Below are 23295 nucleotides of genomic sequence, written 5' to 3' on the forward strand. Positions count from 1 at the left end.
TAGGGTACCTGAAGGTCCTCAGGGGTACCTGAAGGTCCTCTAGGGAGGGACCTGAAGGTCCTCTAGGGGTACCTGAAGGTCCTCCAGGGGACTGGGACCTGAAGGTCCTCAGGGGTACCTGAAGGTCCTCTAGGGGGACCTGAAGGTCCTCAGGGGTACCTGAAGGTCCTCTAGGGGACTGGGACCTGAAGGTCCTCTAGGGACCTGAAGGTCCTCTAGGGGGACTGGGACCTGAAGGTCCTCTAGGGGTACCTGAAGGTCCTCTAGGGGGACTGGGACCTGAATGTCCTCCAGGGGGACTGGGACCTGAAGGTCCTCCAGGGGTACCTGAAGGTCCTCCAGGGGTACCTGAAGGTCCTCTAGGGGACCTGAAGGTCCTCCAGGGGACCTGAAGGTCCTCTAGGGGGACCTGAAGGTCCTCCAGGGGTACCTGAAGGTCCTCTAGGGGTACCTGAAGGTCCTCCAGGGGTACCTGAAGGTCCTCTAGGGGGACTGGGACCTGAAGGACCTCTAGGGGGACTGGGACCTGAAGGTCCTCTAGGGGTACCTGAAGGTCCTCTAGGGGGACTGGGACCTGAAGGTCCTCTAGGGGGACTGGGACCTGAAGGTCCTCCAGGGGTACCTGAAGGTCCTCTAGGGGGACTGGGACCTGAAGGTCCTCTAGGGGTACCTGAAGGTCCTCTAGGGGGACCTGAAGGTCCTCTAGGGGGACTGGGACCTGAAGGTCCTCTAGGGGTACCTGAAGGTCCTCTAGGGGTACCTGAAGGTCCTCTAGGGGGACTGGGACCTGAAGGTCCTCTAGGGGTACCTGAAGGTCCTCCAGGGGTACCTGAAGGTCCTCTAGGGGGACTGGGACCTGAAGGTCCTCTAGGGTACCTGAAGGGGTCCTCTAGGGGACTGGTACTTGAAGGCCCTCTAGGGGTACTTGAAGGTCTTCTAGGGGGTACCTGAAGGTCCTCTAGGGGTACTTGAAGGTCTTCTAGGGGGTACCTGAAGGTCCTCTTGGGGTACCTGAAGGTCCTCTAGGGGGACTGGGACCTGAAGGTCCTCCAGGGGTACCTGAAGGTCCTCTAGGGGTACCTGAAGGTCCTCCAGGGGTACCTGAAGGTCCTCTAGGGGGACTGGGACCTGAAGGTCCTCCAGGGGTACCTGAAGGTCCTCTAGGGGTACCTGAAGGTCCTCTAGGGGGACTGGGACCTGAAGGTCCTCTAGGGGTACCTGAAGGTCCTCTAGGGGTACCTGAAGGTCCTCTAGGGGGACTGGGACCTGAAGGTCCTCTAGGGGTACCTGAAGGTCCTCTAGGGGTACCTGAAGGTCCTCTAGGGGGACCTGAAGGTCCTCCAGGGGTACCTGAAGGTCCTCTAGGGGGACCTGAAGGTCCTCCAGGGGACTGGGACCTGAAGGTCCTCTAGGGGACCTGAAGGTCCTCTAGGGTACCTGAAGGTCCTCTAGGGGGACTGGGACCTGAAGGTCCTCCAGGGGTACCTGAAGGTCCTCTAGGGGGACCTGAAGGACCTCTAGGGGGACTGGGACCTGAAGGTCCTCTAGGGCTACCTGAAGGTCCTCCAGGGGGACTGGGACCTGAAGGTCCTCCTGGGGTACCTGAAGGTCCTCTAGGGGGACTGGGAGCTGAAGGTCCTCCAGGGGTACCTGAAGGTCCTCTAGGGGGACTGGGACCTGAAGGTCCTCTAGGGGGACCTGAAGGTCCTCCAGGGGTACCTGAAGGTCCTCTAGGGGGACTGGGACCTGAAGGTCCTCCAGGGGTACCTGAAGGTCCTCTAGGGGGACTGGGACCTGAAGGTCCTCCAGGGGTACCTGAAGGTCCTCCAGGGGTACCTGAAGGTCCTCTAGGGGTACCTGAAGGTCCTCTAGGGGTACCTGAAGGTCCTCTAGGGGTACCTGAAGGTCCTCTAGGGGGACTGGGACCTGAAGGTCCTCTAGGGGTACCTGAAGGTCCTCCAGGGGTACCTGAAGGTCCTCTAGGGGGACTGGGACCTGAAGGTCCTCTAGGGGTACCTGAAGGTCCTCTAGGGGGACTGGGACCTGAAGGTCCTCTAGGGGTACCTGAAGGTCCTCTAGGGGGACCTGAAGGTCCTCCAGGGGTACCTGAAGGACCTCTAGGGGGACTGGGACCTGAAGGTCCTCTAGGGGTACCTGAAGGTCCTCTAGGGGGACTGGGACCTGAAGGTCCTCTAGGGGTACCTGAAGGTCCTCTAGGGGGACCTGAAGGTCCTCTAGGGGTACCTGAAGGTCCTCTAGGGGGACTGGGACCTGAAGGTCCTCCAGGGGTACCTGAAGGTCCTCTAGGGGGACCTGAAGGACCTCTAGGGGGACCTGAAGGTCCTCAGGGTACCTGAAGATCCTCTAGGGGACCTGAAGGTCCTCCAGGGGTACCTGAAGGTCCTCTAGGGGGACTGGGACCTGAAGGTCCTCTAGGGGTACCTGAAGGTCCTCTAGGGGGACTGGGACCTGAAGGTCCTCTAGGGGTACCTGAAGGTCCTCTAGGGGGACTGGGACCTGAAGGTCCTCTAGGGCTACCTGAAGGTCCTCCAGGGGTACCTGAAGGTCCTCTAGGGTACCTGAAGGACCTCTAGGGGGACTGGGACCTGAAGGTCCTCCAGGGGTACCTGAAGGTCCTCTAGGGGGACTGGGACCTGAAGGTCCTCTAGGGTTACCTGAAGGTCCTCTAGGGGGACTGGGACCTGAAGGTCCTCTAGGGGTACCTGAAGGTCATCCAGGGGGACCTGAAGGTCCTCTAGGGGTACCTGAAGGACCTCTAGGGGGACTGGGACCTGAAGGTCCTCCAGGGGTACCTGAAGGTCCTCTAGGGGGACTGGGACCTGAAGGTCCTCCAGGGGTACCTGAAGGTCCTCTAGGGGGACTGGGACCTGAAGGTCCTCTAGGGGTACCTGAAGGTCATCCAGGGGGACCTGAAGGTCCTCTAGGGGTACCTGAAGGACCTCTAGGGGGACTGGGACCTGAAGGTCCTCCAGGGGTACCTGAAGGTCCTCTAGGGGGACTGGGACCTGAAGGTCCTCTAGGGGTACCTGAAGGTCATCCAGGGGGACCTGAAGGTCCTCTAGGGGTACCTGAAGGACCTCTAGGGGGACTGGGACCTGAAGGTCCTCTAGGGGGACTGGGACCTGAAGGTCCTCCAGGGGTACCTGAAGGTCCTCTAGGGGGACTGGGACCTGAAGGTCCTCCAGGGGTACCTGAAGGTCCTCTAGGGGGACTGGGACCTGAAGGTCCTCTAGGGGGACCTCAAGGTCCTCCAGGTGAAGGTCAACGTTTGACCCTCCACTCATCGTGCCTCTCCTCCTCCAGGCTCGAGGACCAGAACATGAACCGGGCCCCGGCCTCCGGCCCCCCGCTCCACAACGGGAACGGCTCGGAGTCGTCGCTCCAGGCGCTCCTGAAGAGCCCCCCGGACAAGATGGCCGACTACGACCTGTCGCTGGCGTTCATGGAGAAGAGGCTGGACAACGGCGTGGAGTCGTACGGCGAGTGGGACCAGATCAACATGAACGTGTCCGGGCCGCCCGCCGACAACACGGCCGGGAGCGGTGACCCCGTGACCCCGGACGGGGACGACAACGTGGACGAGAGCCTCCTGAACGGGAACCGGCGGGCGGCCAACGGCGACACGTCTCTGTCGCGCAGCAGCGAGGAGCTGTCGCCGGGCAGGAGGGGCCGGCCGGGGGCCCCGGCTCACAGCGGCGGCCACACGGAGGCCCCGGCTGACAGCGGCGGCCACACGGGGGGGGCGGGCCTCAAGCTGTACTCCTTCGACGGCGACGGCGAGGACTCTTACGACGCGGCGGGCGGCGGCGCTCGGGGCCAGAGCGTCATCGTGCGGAGCAAGTCGGCCAGCCAGCTGGGGGCCCCCCCCGCGCCGCGGGCCCCCCCCGGCTCCTCGGCGTCCTCCCTGAACCTGCTGTGCTCCGCTCAGCCCCCCCCCGGCCGGCTCCCCCCCCCGCAGTACAACGTGCAGTACTCCAGCAGCGGCGTTCCCAGAGAGGCGCTCTGGAGGACGGCCGTGCCCCCGGAGGGCTGCCTGGCCCCGCCCCCCCACTCGCTCGCCAACACCAACTACTCCAACCGCAATCAGGCGCCCCCGTACGCCCTCCAGCAGAGGCCGCCTCCCCCCCCCGTGGACATGTGGACTAGGGAGCGCCCCCCCCCGCGGAGCGCCACCCTGCAGCGGCAGAGCAGCTCCGCTTCCACAGCCTCCGTCGACTCCGCGGCCGACCCGCGGCGCGGCGACTACCTGACGTACCGGGACATCCACACGCTCGCCAGGGGCCCGCTGGCCATGAGCCACGCCATGCAGCGGCCCCTGTCGGCGCGCACCTACAGCGTGGACGTGCCGGGGGCCCCCCCCCGGAGCCTGGGCCCCTCCGGGCCGCGGCCCCGCGAGCTCCCGGAGAGGACCGTGTCCGTCAGCGACTTCCACCACCAGCAGGGCGGCGGCCCGGCCGCGAGGCCCGGCGCCCGGTCCGAGCACTCGCTGCTGGACGGGCCGGGGGTGGTGCCGCCCGACTGGAGGGACCAGGTGATGCGGCACATCGAGGCCAAGAAAATGGAAAAGGTAAAAAACAATGCTATCTCAGGGTGGAATTTGTGTTACGCGCATTTCATATAAAGTCCTAACTTTCCACGTAGCCATTGCATCTTATATTATATTTTGTAAATAATGTCGATCAGCTTGAATTTGATTTGAGTTAGTGGTGAATTGGGAAACACATTAAAATGGAGCTCCCCCAGGAGGAGGTGGAGCTCCCCCAGGAGGTGCTCTCTGAGCGTCCTCTACCCTCCGTCTGCATGTGTGTAACCTGTGTTGTGTCTCTTCTATGTGTCGTGGCTCTGTGTGGTGGATTGCATGGCCTCAGAGCGCGCCGTTTCGCTCCTGTAACGCCATGGGCGGGCCCCCGCCGGGCGGCTCGCTCTACGGCAGCCACGGCTCGCTGGGCGGTCGGGACGGAGCGCCCCACGCTGGCTTCAGTGTGAGTACCAGCCACATGGAGGGCCCCTGAGGCTCCTGAGGCCCCTGAGGCTCAGGGGCCCTCGTGATGTGAGAAGTGATCTCTGTCAGCAAAGCGTTCCCTTCCTAAATGTCTTGAAGTGAAAGTCGTGTCTCTGTGACGACCAGTCATGTGACACGTCTCCTCGGTGATTGGATGGATGCCCGTTGGGTGTGTAGCTCCTCCCCCTTTTAGTTGAGACGCAGTTTGACTTCTTTAGAGTTGGAGCTTTTATTTTGAAATGATTTCAGACGTTTGGTTCCCTGAAGAAGCTTTCCCCCCGAGTCATCGCCAAGAAGGAAACGTTAATAACACGGGGGTCAGGGGTCAACTCCCCTTCACCTGCCAGCTGCTGCTGCTCCTCCTCCTCCTCCTGCGCCTGCTCCTGCTCCTGCTACTCCTCCCCTCCTCCTCACCTACGATCTTTATTCATCGTCTTCAGAATCACTGTGTGTGAGTGAACAACAGCAGTGTGTGCTCCTGCAGGTGTGTGTGTGTCACTTCTCCTCGTTTATCATTTAAGATTCATAAAGGAGATTCTCCGTTGACTCTGCTTGTCCTTTAAATTCGAAGCGTCCCATTGGCTGGTAGAATTCTGATGGTTGAGGTGTTCATGGTAGAGTTCATGGTAGTTCTGATGGTTCTGATGGTTGAGGTGTTCATGGTAGTTCTGGTGGTTCTGTTGGTTGAGGTGTTCATGGTAGTTCTGGTGGTTCTGATGGTTGAGGTGTTCATGGTGGTTCTGATGGTTCTGTTGGTTGAGGTGTTCATGGTAGAGTTCATGGTAGTTCTGATGGTTCTGGTGGTTCTGATGGTTGAGGTGTTCATGGTAGAGTTCTGATGGTTCTGTTGGCAGGGTTTTTCCTGCATAGAGAAAATGTGGGCGCGCGCCTAAGCCGTTTTCCCGAGCGCCTAAGGCAGTGGTTCCCAAACTCAAGAATGCCGCGGCCCAATTTGAAATCTGAAAATCTTCTGCGGCCCACCCAAGCCTTTGATCACAACCAGCGTTGTCGACGGGGGGGGGGGGGGGTCGGCGCGCATCACGGCAGAGCGATGCGACCCGAGAAGTGTTAACGGGGTGCTGAGCGATTAAATATATCTCTTGTTCTGCCTGTTTTGTGATATACATGCCTAAAAGGCGCCTAATATTTCTAGACTGACATAATATCGGCATTATAATTATTATAACTATGAGGATTTTTTTAGTTGCCTATTTTGTGGAGCCCTCAGGACTCGGTGCCCTACGCGCAGCGCGTAGTGCGCTATGGGAGCGGCGGCGCTGATCACAACTCTCATCAAAACATAAACTAGGGATGATTAAATGACCTTCAGAATTTAACCAATTAAAAATGTATTAACCGACAATGTATGTTTTGTAAACCATTTTCTCCGGAGCTCATATATATTTACTTTAATACTACAAGAGGGCGCCCTATTGGACATTGGTTTGTTTGGCGGCGCCTTTTGTTGAATAGCGACAGGCGGACAAGAGCAGCCGTTTCGAGCGAGAGCCTTATTGTTTTATTAATCTGTTCCTTTAAATTGTTTGTGCTTCATCAATTAATGTTTCACATAACTAATGTGCCGCTAGAATTGTTCAAATAATACTTAAACTAAGAAAAAGATGTACGTTTTGTATCTTATCAATCGTTTTAAGTAAAATACAGACAACATTAAAAACAATTTATTTATTTATTTTAAATGACTTCTCGCGGCCCACCTGCAGTATCTTCGCGGCCCACCCATATGTTCTCAATCCAGGGCTCCAGACTAACTTTTTTAACTAGGAGCACAGTGGCCCCTAACTTAAAATGTTAGGGGCGCAAGCAGAACATTTAGGGGCGCACACAGGGTTTTCCTGGGTCAACATTTTTTTGCGCGCTGTGCGCGCACCATCTATTCGTACAATCTAGGTGTTGAGTGAGAGATCAGCAACTGACCGCTCTGCCGTGATGCGCGCACACATCCGCGCACACGGGTGAGCACACTCCTCACTAACACCCCCTCCCCCCGTTAACAACTCTTCTCGGCTCGCCCAAATTTTCTCTATGCAGGAAAAACCCTGCGCACAGTAGAAATCCACTTGCAAAGTTTTCCCATCATTTCTACTGTATTACTGATAAATAATTTGACAATATACAATCTTATGCCTTTTTGCAATCATGAAGTGCAAAACATTCACAACAGAGAACTCTTCAGAAGTTACTGTATTGAGTTTAAACATATTTTAAGAGAAAACATACCTTGAGCATGTGCATGTTGCACTTCGATGTGGCCAATCAAAACATTTATTGGTTTCTAGAGATGCACCGATCAGGTTTTTGGTGCCGATCACTGAAATCAGTATCTGCCGATCACCGATAATACCGATCACGGTGTCGATTGACGCATTCTATTTATTGTGGAGCATTATTGCTATGAGGACTATGAGGAAATACATATATAAAGCAACTCAAACATTAAAGAAATTACAGATTTCTTTAAACATGTCGGACTTTTACTTTGAAAAATGTCCTAATTGATACATTACAATTGTTTGATTGCTATTGTAGGGGATTTCAGATATGTATGGAACACATCTGCATTATTCATTTCCTGGAACTCTTGGGGAAATCTATATACAGGACTTTTCTTAACATACAAAAGTCTGACTAATTTTTATAAACTCTTCCTTGGTCCAGTAAAAATGTTCTAATGTTAGCATATGTTAAGCTAAATCTCAGAAACGATCTCTAAAGATACTAAATCAGTTCATTGTTTACTTTTATATGTTCGTGTATGATTTGTCGACATCTTATTTTGAAAAACGGATGTTGTTTCACGTGGTTCTTTACGCTAACTTTGCAAAACCGGATGTTGTCACTTAAATCCTTCCGCTAACGTTATCAAAACCCTCGCGCGCTCCCGATGGAATGTGTTTAGCGTGAGCATCAGTCTATAGGGGCAGACATGTGAGAGTCGGCTGAGTCGACCCAGAGATTCAACTCGGGGGACGGGGACGCCGCTCGGTGGTGAGGATCCCCTCTGACCTCTCACTCTGCGGTCAACGCCGGTCGCATCGTCTCCGCTGCGGTGCGCCTCTTTTCACACAGGCCAGCCTTCTTCTTCGGTTTTCGTCTCCTTTCTTCTTCTTCTGGAGTTAATGTCGGTTAGCAAACCAGTCATTCAGGCATTACCGCTAACTATAGTGGGCTGAAGTGTAGAACAAGTTTGTCAGCAACAAAAATATTTAATAACAAAACCAAAAAAAATCTGCTAATTTACTGGTCGCGCATGCGCGAGTTGATGAAAAATTTACTCGCACTGTGTCTAATTTTAGGCGCAAAATGCGACCATTTGGTCGCAGTCTGGAGCCCTGCAATCGTATGTTTCAAGTCGGCTACAGCAGAACCCTCGTTCTGTTTGGATCAATAGTAACCGATTGATAAGCGAGTCTTCTTGTCTGATCAATACGCAACTGTGAGGTGAATGGACAGAGCGGCCAGCTGCTGGTCACTCACCAGCCCGACCTGCACCAATACACCTGGACTATTGTCAACTAGGGATGCACCGATCTGATCGGCGCCGATCCATATCGGCCGATTTTCCCATTATCGGTTTTGATCGGCGTTCTCAAAACGGCCGATCAGATGACATAACATCTGCGAGAACTATCAGAGGTTTCAATCGCACCGCAACGGAGACGATGCGCCCGGCGAGGGCCGCAGAGGTCAGAGGTCAGAGGGGATCCTCACCACCGAGCGGCGTCCCCGTCCCCCGAGTTGAATCTCTGGGTCGACTCAGCCGACTCTCACATGTCTGCCCCTAGAGACGCTCACGCTAAACACATTCCATCGGGAGTGAGAGGGTTTGATAGAGTTAGCGGAAAGAACCACGTGACACAACATCCGTTTTTCAAAATAAGATGTCGACAAATCATACACGAACATATAAAAGTAAACAATGAACTGATTTAGTATCTTTAGAGATCGTTTCTGAGATTCAGTGATCGGTGATCGGCACCAAAAAACCTGATCGGTGCATCTCTAGTTCTCAATCTATTAGCCGATCTATTGTAATCTAAAGTGGAAGCAAAATGATTTCCTCAAGCATTGCCTCCATTATTTCTGGGGGGGGGGGGGGGAAATACATAGATGTTTGCTAATTACGGTGATATGGTAATACAGACCGTGACAAACAAATTTTTTGGGAGCACCGAAGACCCATTTTGACCCAGGAAAAATCCTGGTCGGTTGAGGTGTTCATGGTCGAGTTCATGGTAGTTCTGATGGTTCTGTTGGTTGAGGTGTTCATGGTGGTGACATCATCACCTGCTCTTCTTTCAGGATGACGTGTTTCCACAAGGACAGCAGAGCTACAGCGTGGAGCACCACAGACAGGTAAGACACGGTGTTAAGATATGAGATATATGAGATCTGAAGATATGAGATCTGAAGATATGAGATCTGAAGATATGAGATCTGAAGATATGAGATCTGAAGATATGAGATATAAGACATATGACATAAGACATATGATATATGATATAAGACAAGATATATGATATAAGACATAAGACATAAGATATAAGATATATGATATAAGATATAAGACATAAGATATAAGATATAAGATATATGATATAAGACATAAGACATGATATATGATATAAGACAATATATAAGATATATGATATAAGACATAAGATATATGATATAAGACATGATATAAGATATATGATATAAGACATAAGATATATGATATAAGATATAAGACATGATATAAGACATAAGATATAAGACATAAGATATATGATATAAGACATAAGATATATGATATAAGACATGATATATGATATAAGACATATGATATATGATATAAGACAAGATATAAGATATATGATATAAGACATAAGATACAAGACATAAGATATAAGATATAAGACATATGATATAAGATATATGATATAAGACATAAGATATATGATATAAGATATAAGATATATGATATAAGACAAGATATAAGATATAAGATATAAGACATATGATATAAGACATATGATATAAGACATAAGATATATGATATAAGATATAAGACATGATATAAGACATAAGATATAAGACATAAGATATATGATATAAGATATAAGATATATGATATAAGACATAAGATATATGATATAAGATATAAGACATAAGATATATGATATAAGACATAAGATATATGATATAAGATATATGATATAAGATATAAGACATAAGATATATGATATAAGACATAAGACATAAGATATATGATATAAGATATATGATATAAGACATATGATATATGATATAAGATATATGATATAAGATATATGATATAAGATATAAGACATGATATATGATATAAGACATAAGATATAAGATATATGATATAAGACATAAGATATATGATATAAGATATATGATATAAGACATATGATATATGATATAAGATATATGATATAAGATATAAGACATAAGATATAAGATGATATAAGACATATATGATATATGATATAAGATATATGATATAAGACATATGATATATGATATAAGACATAAGATAAGATATATGATATAAGATATATGATATAAGATATATAATATAAGATATAAAACATAAGACATATGATATAAGACATAAGATATATGATATAAGATATAAGACATAAGATATAAGATATATGATATAAGACATAAGATATATGATATAAGACCTATGATATAAGACATATGATATAAGACATAAGATATATGATATAAGATATAAGACATAAGATATAAGATATAAGACATATGATATAAGACATAAGATCTATGATATAAGACATAAGATAAGATATATGATATAAGATATATGATATAAGATATATAATATAAGATATAAAACATAAGACATATGATATAAGATATAAGACATAAGATATAAGACATATGATATAAGATATATGATATAAGACATATGATATATGATATAAGACATAAGATATATGATATAAGATATATGATATAAGATATAAAACATAAGACATATGATATAAGACATAAGATATAAGATATAAGACATAAGATATATGATATAAGACATATGAAATAAGATATATGATATAAGATATATGATATAAGACATATGATATATGATATAAAACATAAGACATATGATATAAGTTATAAGACATATGACATAAGGCATAAGATATATGATATAAGACATAAGATATATGATATAAGATATAAGACATGATATATGATATAAGACATAAGATATAAGACATAAGACATATGATATAAGACATATGATATAAGACATAAGATATATGATATAAGACATATGATATAAGACATAAGATATATGATATAAGACATATGATATAAGATATATGATATAAGACATATGATATAAGACATATGATATAAGATATAAAACATAAGACATATGATATAAGACATAAGATATATGATATAAGACATAAGATAAGATATATGATATAAGACATATGATATAAGACATAAGATATAAGATATAAGACATATGATATAAGATATAAAACATAAGATATATGATATAAGATATAAGACATATGATATAAGATATAAAACATAAGACATATGATATAAGATATAAAACATAAGATATGATATAAGATATAAGACATAAGATATATGATATAAGACCTATGATATAAGATATATGATATAAGATATAAAACATAAGACATATGATATAAGATATAAGACATATGATATAAGATATAAAACATAAGACATATGATATAAGATATAAGATATAAGACATATGATATAAGATATAAAACATAAGACATATGATATAAGATATATAAGATATAAGACATATGATATAAGATATAAGATATAAGATATATGATATAAGATATAAGACATGATATATGATATAAGATATAAGACATAAGATATATGATATAAGACATAAGATATATGATATAAGATATATGATATATGATATAAGACATATGATATAAGATATAAAACATAAGATATGATAAAAGATATAAGATATAAAACAAGATATATGATATAAGATATAAAACATAAGACATATGATATAAGACATAGGATATATGATATAAGATATAAAACATAAGACATATGATATAAGACATAAGTTATATGATATAAGACATATGATATAAGATATAAAACATAAGACATATGATATAAGATATAAGATATAAAACATAAGACATATGATATAAGATATAAGATATATGATATAAGATATAAGATATATGATATAAGATATAAAACATAAGACATATGATATAAGACATAAGATATAAGATATAAGACATAAGATATATGATATAAGATATAAAACATAAGACATAAGATATATGATATAAGATATAAGACATAAGATATATGATATAAGACCTATGATATAAGACATATGATATAAGATATAAAACATAAGATATGATATAAGATATATGATATAAGATATAAAACATAAGACATATGATATAAGACATAAGATATAAGATATATGATATAAGATATAAAACATAAGACATATGATATAAGACATAAGTTATATGATATAAGACATATGATATAAGATATAAAACATAAGACATAAGATATAAAACATAAGACATAAGATATATGATATAAGATATATAAGATATATGATATAAGATATAAGACATAAGATATAAGATATAAGACATAAGATATAAGACATAAGATATATGATATAAGACATAAGATATAAGATATAAGACATGATATAAGATATAAGACATAAGATATAAGATATAAGATATAAGACATATGATATAAGACATAAGATATATGATATAAGACATAAGATATATGATATAAGATATATGATATAAGATATATGATATAAGCTATAAGACATGATATATGATATAAGACATAAGATATAAGACATAAGATATATGATATAAGATATAAGACATGATATAAGACATAAGATATAAGACATAAGATATATGACATAAGATATAAGACATATGATATAAGACATAAGATATATGATATAAGACATATGATATAAGACAAAAGATATATGATATAAGACATGATATAAGACATATGATATAAGACAAAAGATATATGATATAAGACATATGATATAAGATATAAAACATATGATATAAGACATAAGATATATGATATAAGACATGATATAAGACATATGATATAAGATATATGATATATGATATAAGATATATGATATAAGACATATGATATAAGATATAAAACATATGATATAAGACATAAGATATATGATATAAGACATGATATAAGACATATGATATAAGATATATGATATAAGATATATGATATAAGACATATGAAATAAGATATATGATATAAGATATATGATATAAGACATATATAAGACATAAGATATATGATATAAGATATAAGACATATGATATATGATATAAAACATAAGACATATGATATAAGATATAAGACATATGACATAAGGCATAAGATATATGATATAAGACATATGATATAAGACATAAGATATATGATATAAGATATATGATATAAGATATAAGACATGATATATGATATAAGACATAAGATATAAGACATAAGATATATGATATAAGACATATGATATAAGACATAAGATATATGATATAAGACATATGATATAAGACATAAGATATATGATATAAGACATGATATAAGACATATGATATAAGATATATGATATAAGACATATGATATAAGACATAAGATATATGATATAAGACATATGATATAAGATATATGATATAAGACATATGATATAAGACATATGATATAAGATATAAAACATAAGACATATGATATAAGATATAAGACATATGATATAAGATATATGATATAAGACATGATATAAGACATGATATAAGATATATGATATAATATATATGATATAAGACATATGAAATAAGATATATGATATAAGATATATGATATAAGACATATGATATAAGATATAAAACATAAGACATATGATATAAGATATAAAACATAAGACATATGATATAAGACATAAGATATATGATATAAGACATGATATAAGACATATGATATAAGATATATGATATAAGACATATGATATAAGATATAAAACATAAGACATATGATATAAGATATAAGATATAAAACATAAGACATATGATATAAGATATAAGATATAAAACATAAGACATATGATATAAGATATAAGATATAAAACATAAGACATATGATATAAGATATAAAACATAAGACATATGATATAAGACATAAGATATATGATATAAGATATAAGACATATGATATAAGATATAAAACATAAGATATATGATATAAGATATAAAACATAAGTTATATGATATAAGATATAAAACATAAGATATGATAAAAGATATAAGATATAAAACAAGATATATGATATAAGATATAAAACATAAGACATATGATATAAGACATAGGATATATGATATATGATATAAGATATAAAACATAAGACATATGATATAAGACATAAGTTATATGATATAAGACATATGATATAAGATATAAAACATAAGACATATGATATAAGATATAAAACATAAGATATATGATATAAGACATATGAAATAAGATATATGATATAAGATATATGATATAAGACATATGATATAAGACATGATATAAGATATAAAACATAAGACATATGATATAAGATATAAAACATAAGACATATGATATAAGACATAAGATATATGATATAAGACATGATATAAGACATATGATATAAGATATAAGACATGATATAAGATATAAAACATAAGACATATGATATAAGATATAAGATATAAGACATATGATATAAGATATAAGATATAAAACATAAGACATATGATATAAGATATAAGACATAAGATATAAAACATAAGACATATGATATAAGATATAAAACATAAGACATGATATAAGACATAAGATATATGATATATGATATAAGATATAAGACATATGATATAAGATATAAAACATAAGATATATGATATAAGATATAAAACATAAGTTATATGATATAAGATATAAAACATAAGATATGATAAAAGATATAAGATATAAAACAAGATATATGATATAAGATATAAAACATAAGACATATGATATAAGACATAGGATATATGATATAAGATATAAAACATAAGACATATGATATAAGACATAAGTTATATGATATAAGACATATGATATAAGATATAAAACATAAGACATATGATATAAGATATAAGATATAAAACATAAGACATAAGATATATGATATAAGATATATGATATATGATATAAGATATAAAACATAAGACATAAGACATTAGACATAAGATATATGATATATGATATAAGACATATGATATAAGACATAAGATATATGATATAAGATATAAAACATAAGATATATGATATAAGACATATGATATATGATATAAAACATAAGACATATGATATAAGATATAAGACATATGACATAAGATATATGATATAAGACATATGATATAAGACATAAGATATATGATATAAGATATAAGATATAAGACATGATATAAGATATAAGACATAAGATATAAGACATATGATATAAGACATAAGATATATGATATAAGACATATGATATAAGACAAAAGATATATGATATAAGACATGATATAAGACATATGATATAAGATATAAGACATATGATATAAGATATAAAACATATGATATAAGACATATGATATAAGACATAAGATATATGATATAAGACATGATATAAGACATATGATATAAGATATATCATATAAGATATATGATATAAGACATATGAAATAAGATATATGATATAAGATATATGATATAAGACATATATAAGACATAAGATATATGATATAAGATATAAGACATATGATATATGATATAAAACATAAGACATATGATATAAGATATAAGACATATGACATAAGACATAAGATATATGATATAAGACATAAGATATATGATATAAGACATATGATATAAGACATAAGATATATGATATAAGATATAAGACATGATATATGATATAAGACATAAGATATAAGACATAAGATATATGATATAAGACATATGATATAAGACATAAGATATATGATATAAGACATATGATATAAGACATAAGATATATGATATAAGACATGATATAAGACATATGATATAAGATATATGATATAAGACATATGATATAAGACATATGATATAAGATATAAAACATATGATATAAGACATATGATATAAGACATAAGATATATGATATAAGACATGATATAAGACATATGATATAAGATATATGATATAAGATATATGATATAAGACATATGAAATATGATATAAGATATATGATATAAGACATATGATATAAGACATATGATATAAGATATAAAACATAAGACATATGATATAAGATATAAGACATAAGACATATGATATAAGACATAAGATATATGATATAAGACATATGATATAAGATATAAAACATAAGACATATGATATAAGATATAAAACATAAGACATATGATATAAGACATAAGATATATGATATAAGACATGATATAAGACATATGATATAAGATATATGATATAAGACATATGATATAAGATATAAAACATAAGACATATGATATAAGATATAAGATATAAGATATAAAACATAAGACATATGATATAAGATATAAAACATAAGACATATTATATAAGATATAAGACATAAGATATAAAACATAAGACATATGATATAAGATATAAAACATAAGACATATGATATAAGACATAAGATATATGATATATGATATAAGATATAAGACATATGATATAAGATATAAAACATAAGATATATGATATAATATATAAAACATAAGTTATATGATATAAGACATATGATATAAGATATAAAACATAAGATATGATAAAAGATATAAGATATAAAACAAGATATATGATATAAGATATAAAACATAAGACATATGATATAAGACATAGGATATATGATATATGATATAAAACATAAGACATATGATATAAGACATAAGTTATATGATATAAGACATATGATATAAGATATAAAACATAAGACATATGATATAAGATATAAAACATAAGACATAAGATATATGATATAAGATATATGATATATGATATAAGATATAAAACATAAGACATAAGATATAAGACATTAGACAAAAGATATATGATATATGATATAAGACATAAGATATATGATATAAGACATATGATATAAGACATAAGATATATGATATAAAATATAAGACATATGATATATGATATAAAACATAAGACATATGATATAAGATATAAGACATATGACATAAGACATAAGATATATGATATAAGACATATGATATAAGACATAAGATATATGATATAAGATATATGATATAAGATATAAGACATGATATATGATATAAGACATAAGATATAAGATATAAGACATAAGATATAAGATATAAGACATATGATATAAGACATATGATATAAGACAAAAGATATATGATATAAGACATGATATAAGACATATGATATAAGATATATGATATAAGACATATGATATAAGACATATGATATAAGATATAAAACATATGATATAAGACATATGATATAAGACATAAGATATATGATATAAGACATGATATAAGACATATGATATAAGATATATGATATAAGATATATGATATAAGACATATGAAATATGATATAAGATATATGATATAAGACATATGATATAAGATATAAAACATAAGACATATGATATAAGATATAAGACATATGATATAAGACATAAGATATATGATATAAGACATATGATATAAGATATATGATATAAGACATATGATATAAGATATAAAACATAAGACATATGATATAAGATATAAGATATAAAACATAAGACATATGATATAAGATATAAGATATAAAACATAAGATATATGATATAAAACATAAGACATATGATATAAGACATAAGATATATGATCTATGATATAAGATATAAAACATAAGACATATGATATAAGACATAAGTTATATGATATAAGATATATGATATAAGATATAAAACATAAGACATAAGATATAAAACATGACATGAGGATATCAGCCCTGACATGTGGTGTAGATGCTGTGGTGCACAGTGGCCTCATTGTCGTGTCCCCAGGGGCCTCTGCTGATGGCCCGCCACGCCTCCAGGGAGCAGCTCATCGACTACCTGATGCTCAAGGTCTCCCACGGGCCCCCGGGGGCCCCGCGAGCCCCGCAGGACGCGCTGCAGCAAGAGGTGAAGGGCGGAGCTTACCACACTTAGAGATGCTCAGGCTAACGATCCCCATGGTTAACAGTGACTATGCTAAGCTAGGTAGCATGGCCTTATCTTAAGTCGTGAGAATCTCATCTCCGGTCCCCAGAATGTTGTGTTTTCAAGACTAATGTTGGGATATTGTAATTACCAGCTGTGTGTGTGTGTGTGTGTGTGTGTGTGTGTGTGTGTGTGTGTGTGTGTGTGTGTGTGTGTGTGTGTGTGTGTGTGTGTGTGTGTGTGTGTGTGTGTGTGTGTGTGTGTGTGTGTGTGTGTGTGTGTGTGTGATTTAGATCCATGTGAAAATGGAGAAGAATCCCGAGCTGGGTTTCAGTATCTCAGGAGGAGTGGGCGGCCGGGGGAATCCGTTCCGACCAGACGACAACGTGAGTTCTAGTTGACATGTTGCCGCCGTGAAAGGGTTAAAGGGATCAGTCGCACAACAAACAGACCCACAGTGTGCGACTGGGTCCATGTTGTGTTAAAGCACTTTGAGTGGTGGTTTCTAGGTACCAGACACCCACTGAAGGTCCTTAATCTGTACTGTCCCTTTAAATGACACTTTAATAGGTACCATACACCCACTGTAGGTCCATAATCTGTACTATCCCTTTAAATGACACCGTAATAGGTACCATACACCCACTGTACATCCATAATCTGTACTGTCCCTTTAAATGACACCGTAATAGGTACCATACACCCACTGTAGGTCCATAATCTGTACTATCCCTTTAAATGACACCTTAATAGGTACCATACACCCACTGTAGGTCCATAATCTGTACTATCCCTTTAAATGACACCTTAATAGGTACCATACACCCACTGTAGGTCCTTAATCTGTACTGTCCCTTTAAATGACACCTTAATAGGTACCATACACCCACTGTAGGTCCATAATCTGTATATTTTAGGGGATTTTAACATGTTTAATTGATATGATATTTCTATAATATATATTTCAGGGTATATTTGTGACGAGGGTTCAACCTGAGGGACCGGCGTCCATGATCCTTCAGCCTGGAGACAAAATCCTACAGGTACCGACCTTCGCCGCCTCGCCAACTCACCGTTAGCTGCAGGCCACGCCCCTCCATCTTGAGCCTTTGTGTCTCCTCAGGCGAACGGCTATAACTTTGTGAACATCGACCACCTGCACGCCGTGTCCCTCCTGAAGACGTTCCCCAACACGGTGGACATGCTGATCGTAAGAGAAGCGTCGGCGTAGACGCCACCGAGAGCCACCGAGCCGGAGCGGAGGACGTTTTACGTTGACTCATATTTTTATAAGCAGAGGAGACTATTTATAGCAGAGATCTTCACGGCCTTGATTTAAACGGGGGGAAAACCACTGAATGTCGACGAGGGGGCGGGGCATGAGTCCTCCCAAGGCCGTCACTGTGGTATCTATATTTTTATACAAAGGAAGCTGAAGATATTCGACCTGCTCTGATGCAACTCGTCGCTGTGGTCTGCTTCCATACATCCTGTTATCGTGAATTAGGTTTTTTATTTCTCCAGTTTGACCACTAGGGGGCCGATTCCCTCGTTTGCCTTTTTTCTTTTGTACACGTCTAATTTAAGATGTTGAACCCTTTGTGATCTCGTGTGGAGGACGATGTTCCGTGTGTTTGGGCCGTGGAGGTGTCAAGGAGGTGTGTTTTGAGGAGAGATATTCTTTTTATTTCTCCTCTTGCATGATGGGAAGGGTTGAGAGGAGGAGCAGGAACGGGGGGACGGCCTCCAGCTGCACATCACCGGGCCGCCGCCGCCGTTTTCACGATGGCGAGAACATGGAGAAGAAAATGTAAATGTTGGGGGGAGGGGAAGAGGATGTTTTAGATTTAGTTTAAAGTTTGAACATTAAGTGACGTTGACGTGATCAGAGAGAGCACTCTTTATTTTGTTCCCGAAAGCACGCGTTTCATTTTCCGCCAGAAAGGGAACATGTGGGGGGGTTTCCCGCCAGAAAATGAACGCACGGGGTTTCATTTTTTGCCGAAAAAATGTCCGGACGATTCCTCCTCCTCCTTCTTTTCTTTTTCTTAAGCGGAGAACGATTTGGCGCTTGTGCTAGTCGACCAAAGCGGGTTTTTGGGGATTGAGGCTGGAGGCGACTCTTCTTGAGTTGTTCCTCCAGGCCGCCGCCCTCCTCTCGCAGGCCACCGCCCTCCTCTCGCAGGCCACCGCCCTCCTCTCTCAGGCCGCCGCCCTCCTCTCGCAGGCCACCGCCCTCCTCTCGCAGGCCGCCGCCCTCCTCTCTCAGGCCGTCGGGCTCAACATCGTTGGATTTGGGAGGAGACCACCGTTTGCCTTTGTGTGTGTACACATGTTTTATCGTGCTTTTTACTCATCACTTTGGTTTCTCTCCATGTTTTTAAGTCTTTGCTGTACAGAGAAGAGTCAAGTGCCATAGACCTTGAACTGTTTGAACAGGGGGCGACCTTTGACCCCCAGAACCAGAGCAATATCCACAACCTTCTGAGTACGTTTGCAGCATATAATGGCTTAAAAAATAGCAATATTTAAAGCCTTTATTTTCATGAACAATTTTTTAAAAAATAAAATCTAACAGCATTTTTTAAAAACACAATCTTAATAATAATCACCGATGATTTTACCAGATTTTTATATTGTGAAAAGAATCTTTTTTTTCTTTTTTAATGAAATAGTACCGGAAATATATATATATATATATATATATTTATTTATTTGCGGCAAGTGGTTAAAAAAAAGTGAGATTTCTCTGCATTGTGTAAAAGTGAATCCAGATGATCTTTGGTGCAAAAATTATAAATTTTCACCCCGAAAGAAACGATCCAGTCGAAGCTACATTTCTAATGTCTGTCAAGGGAACGTTAATATCCATTCGCTCGTCAATAACTCGATGAGATCCACTGAGGGTTGACCCCGTGACCTCCCAACAATACATCGTAACCACTGAATTGTTTGTACAATGTATAATTTTATCCTCGACCTGTTGCAGATGGATCTGACCCCGCCTCTTATCCTCGTGGACCGTCTAGCCAAAATAACAACACTGTTGTGATTAACTCCTTTTTTTTAATATAGTTTTTATTTTTTAAACCAAATCTAAAAATTGGTACATTTTATTCAACAGGCCAACATTTAACAATGTGCATTTCCCTCAAATTCTCACAGAAAGTAAGAATTTTAACGCGGATGAGTCGTTTGTATTAATTTAGTTGACTTTCTGAGATATGGGGGGGGGGCGTTTCTGTGCTAACGGTCACTTTATATATGAAATACAACATAAAGACCCCGTGTCACTCGAGGGAGAGGAGGGTTCTAATCCTTCTTATTTATTTAGCAGTCTTTTGTGGGTTCTTTTTAGACCGCACTAATCAACCTGTAAATAATCTCTTTAGGAAACAAACACTTTGAGAAAATAATTAATTAACGGCATTAGTGACTTGCGATTGTAAAACCAGCAATAAATTGCAATGCAGAGGCACTTGTTTTAATGTATAGCTAGTATTTCTAAGGTTGCTCTGGAAACGGCCGCAGTGATGATGATGATGATGATATGCATTTATCCAACATTCCAGATTTTTGTACATAATTATTTGTTTCTGAAGTAACCTGTGGAAAATAAACTAATGCTCTTTAGCAAAAAAATTAATTTCACCTTTTGGGTTTCTCTTTCTTGTGTGTGTGTGTGTGGGGGGGGGGGGGGTGGCCTCTCCATGGCAACGACCATCTTGCGACCTGTCTGATTGTGGTCTGGGGGAAGAAGACGACCCAGGCCACTCACACACACACTATCTACACACTGATATGCATTCACTACCCCCCCCAGCCCACGCCTGTTTCCTGTTGCAAGTCATGTTTACATGTGTGTGTTCCTGCTCCCACACTGTCCTCCTATAGGAGCGTAGTCTGAGGGCTGTCCTCCTATAGGAGCGTAGTCTGAGGGCTGTCCTCCTATAGGAGCGTAGTCTGAGGGCTGTCCTCCTATGGGCGTAGTCTGAGGTTGTCTGAGGGCTGTCCTCCTATAGGAGCGTAGTCTGAGGTGTCCTCCTATAGGGCGTAGTCTGAGGCTGTCCTCCTATCGAGAGCGTAGTCTGAGGGCTGTCCTCCTATAGGAGCGTAGTCTGAGGGCTGTCCTCCTATAGGAGCGTAGTCTGAGGGCTGTCCTCCTATAGGAGCGTAGTCTGAGGCTGTCCTCCTATAGGAGCGTAGTCTGAGGGTCCTATAGGGCGGGTCTGGGCTCCCTATAGGAGCGTAGTCTGAGGCTGTCCTCCATAGGAGCGTAGTCTGAGGCTGTCCTCCTATGGGAGCGTAGTCTGAGGCTGTCCTCCTATAGGAGCGTAGTCTGAGGCTGTCCTCCTATAGGAGCGTAGTCTGAGGCTGTCCTCCTATAGGAGCGTAGTCTGAGGCTGTCCTCCTATAGGAGTGTAGTCTGAGGCTGTCCTGTCCTATAGGAGCGTAGTCTGAGGGCTGTCCTATAGGAGCGTAGTCTGAGGGTTGTCCTCCTATAGGAGCGTAGTCTGAGGGTTGTCCTCCTATAGGAGCGTAGTCTGAGGGCTGTCCTATAGGAGCGTAGTCTGAGGGCTGTCCTATAGGAGCATAGTCTGAGGGCTGTCCTCCAATAGGAGCGTAGTCTGAGGGCTGTCCTCCTATAGGAGCGTAGTCTGAGGGCTGTCCTCCTATTGGAGCGTAGTCTGAGGGCTGTCCTATAGGAGCGTAGTCTGAAGGCTGTCCTCCTATAGGAGCGTAGTCTGAGGGCTGTCCTATAGGAGTCTGAGGGCTGTCCTCCTATAGGAGTGTAGTCTGAGGGCTGTCCTCCTATAGGAGCGTAGTCTGAGGGTTGTCCTCCTATAGGAGCGTAGTCTGAGGGCTGTCCTCCTATAGGAGCGTAGTCTGAGGGTTG

General features: G+C 39.7%; 1 protein-coding gene across 4 annotated transcripts in view; it reads left to right on the plus strand.

The window, feature by feature from the left end:
- The window catches only part of erbin (erbb2 interacting protein), a 66688-nt gene extending 44646 nt beyond the window's left edge, over positions 1–22042 (plus strand). The window contains exons 20-26 of one of the 4 annotated variants that reach the window (XM_056433419.1): positions 3325–4588; positions 4890–5003; positions 9347–9400; positions 18261–18380; positions 18692–18784; positions 19367–19441; positions 19522–22042. In XM_056433419.1, coding sequence (XP_056289394.1) covers positions 3325–4588; positions 4890–5003; positions 9347–9400; positions 18261–18380; positions 18692–18784; positions 19367–19441; positions 19522–19629 — 1828 coding nt within the window. In that variant the 3' untranslated portion in view covers positions 19630–22042. Of the gene's footprint in view, positions 1–3324; positions 4589–4889; positions 5004–5272; positions 5508–9346; positions 9401–18260; positions 18381–18691; positions 18785–19366; positions 19442–19521 lie in introns of those variants that run through there. The other 3 variants (XM_056433421.1, XM_056433423.1, XM_056433422.1) reach the window with 3 other exon arrangements.
- The last annotated feature ends 1253 nt before the right edge of the window (positions 22043–23295 follow it).

Source organism: Pseudoliparis swirei, chromosome 16, assembly GCF_029220125.1.
Source record: "Pseudoliparis swirei isolate HS2019 ecotype Mariana Trench chromosome 16, NWPU_hadal_v1, whole genome shotgun sequence".
Taxonomy (NCBI): Eukaryota; Metazoa; Chordata; class Actinopteri; order Perciformes; family Liparidae; genus Pseudoliparis; species Pseudoliparis swirei.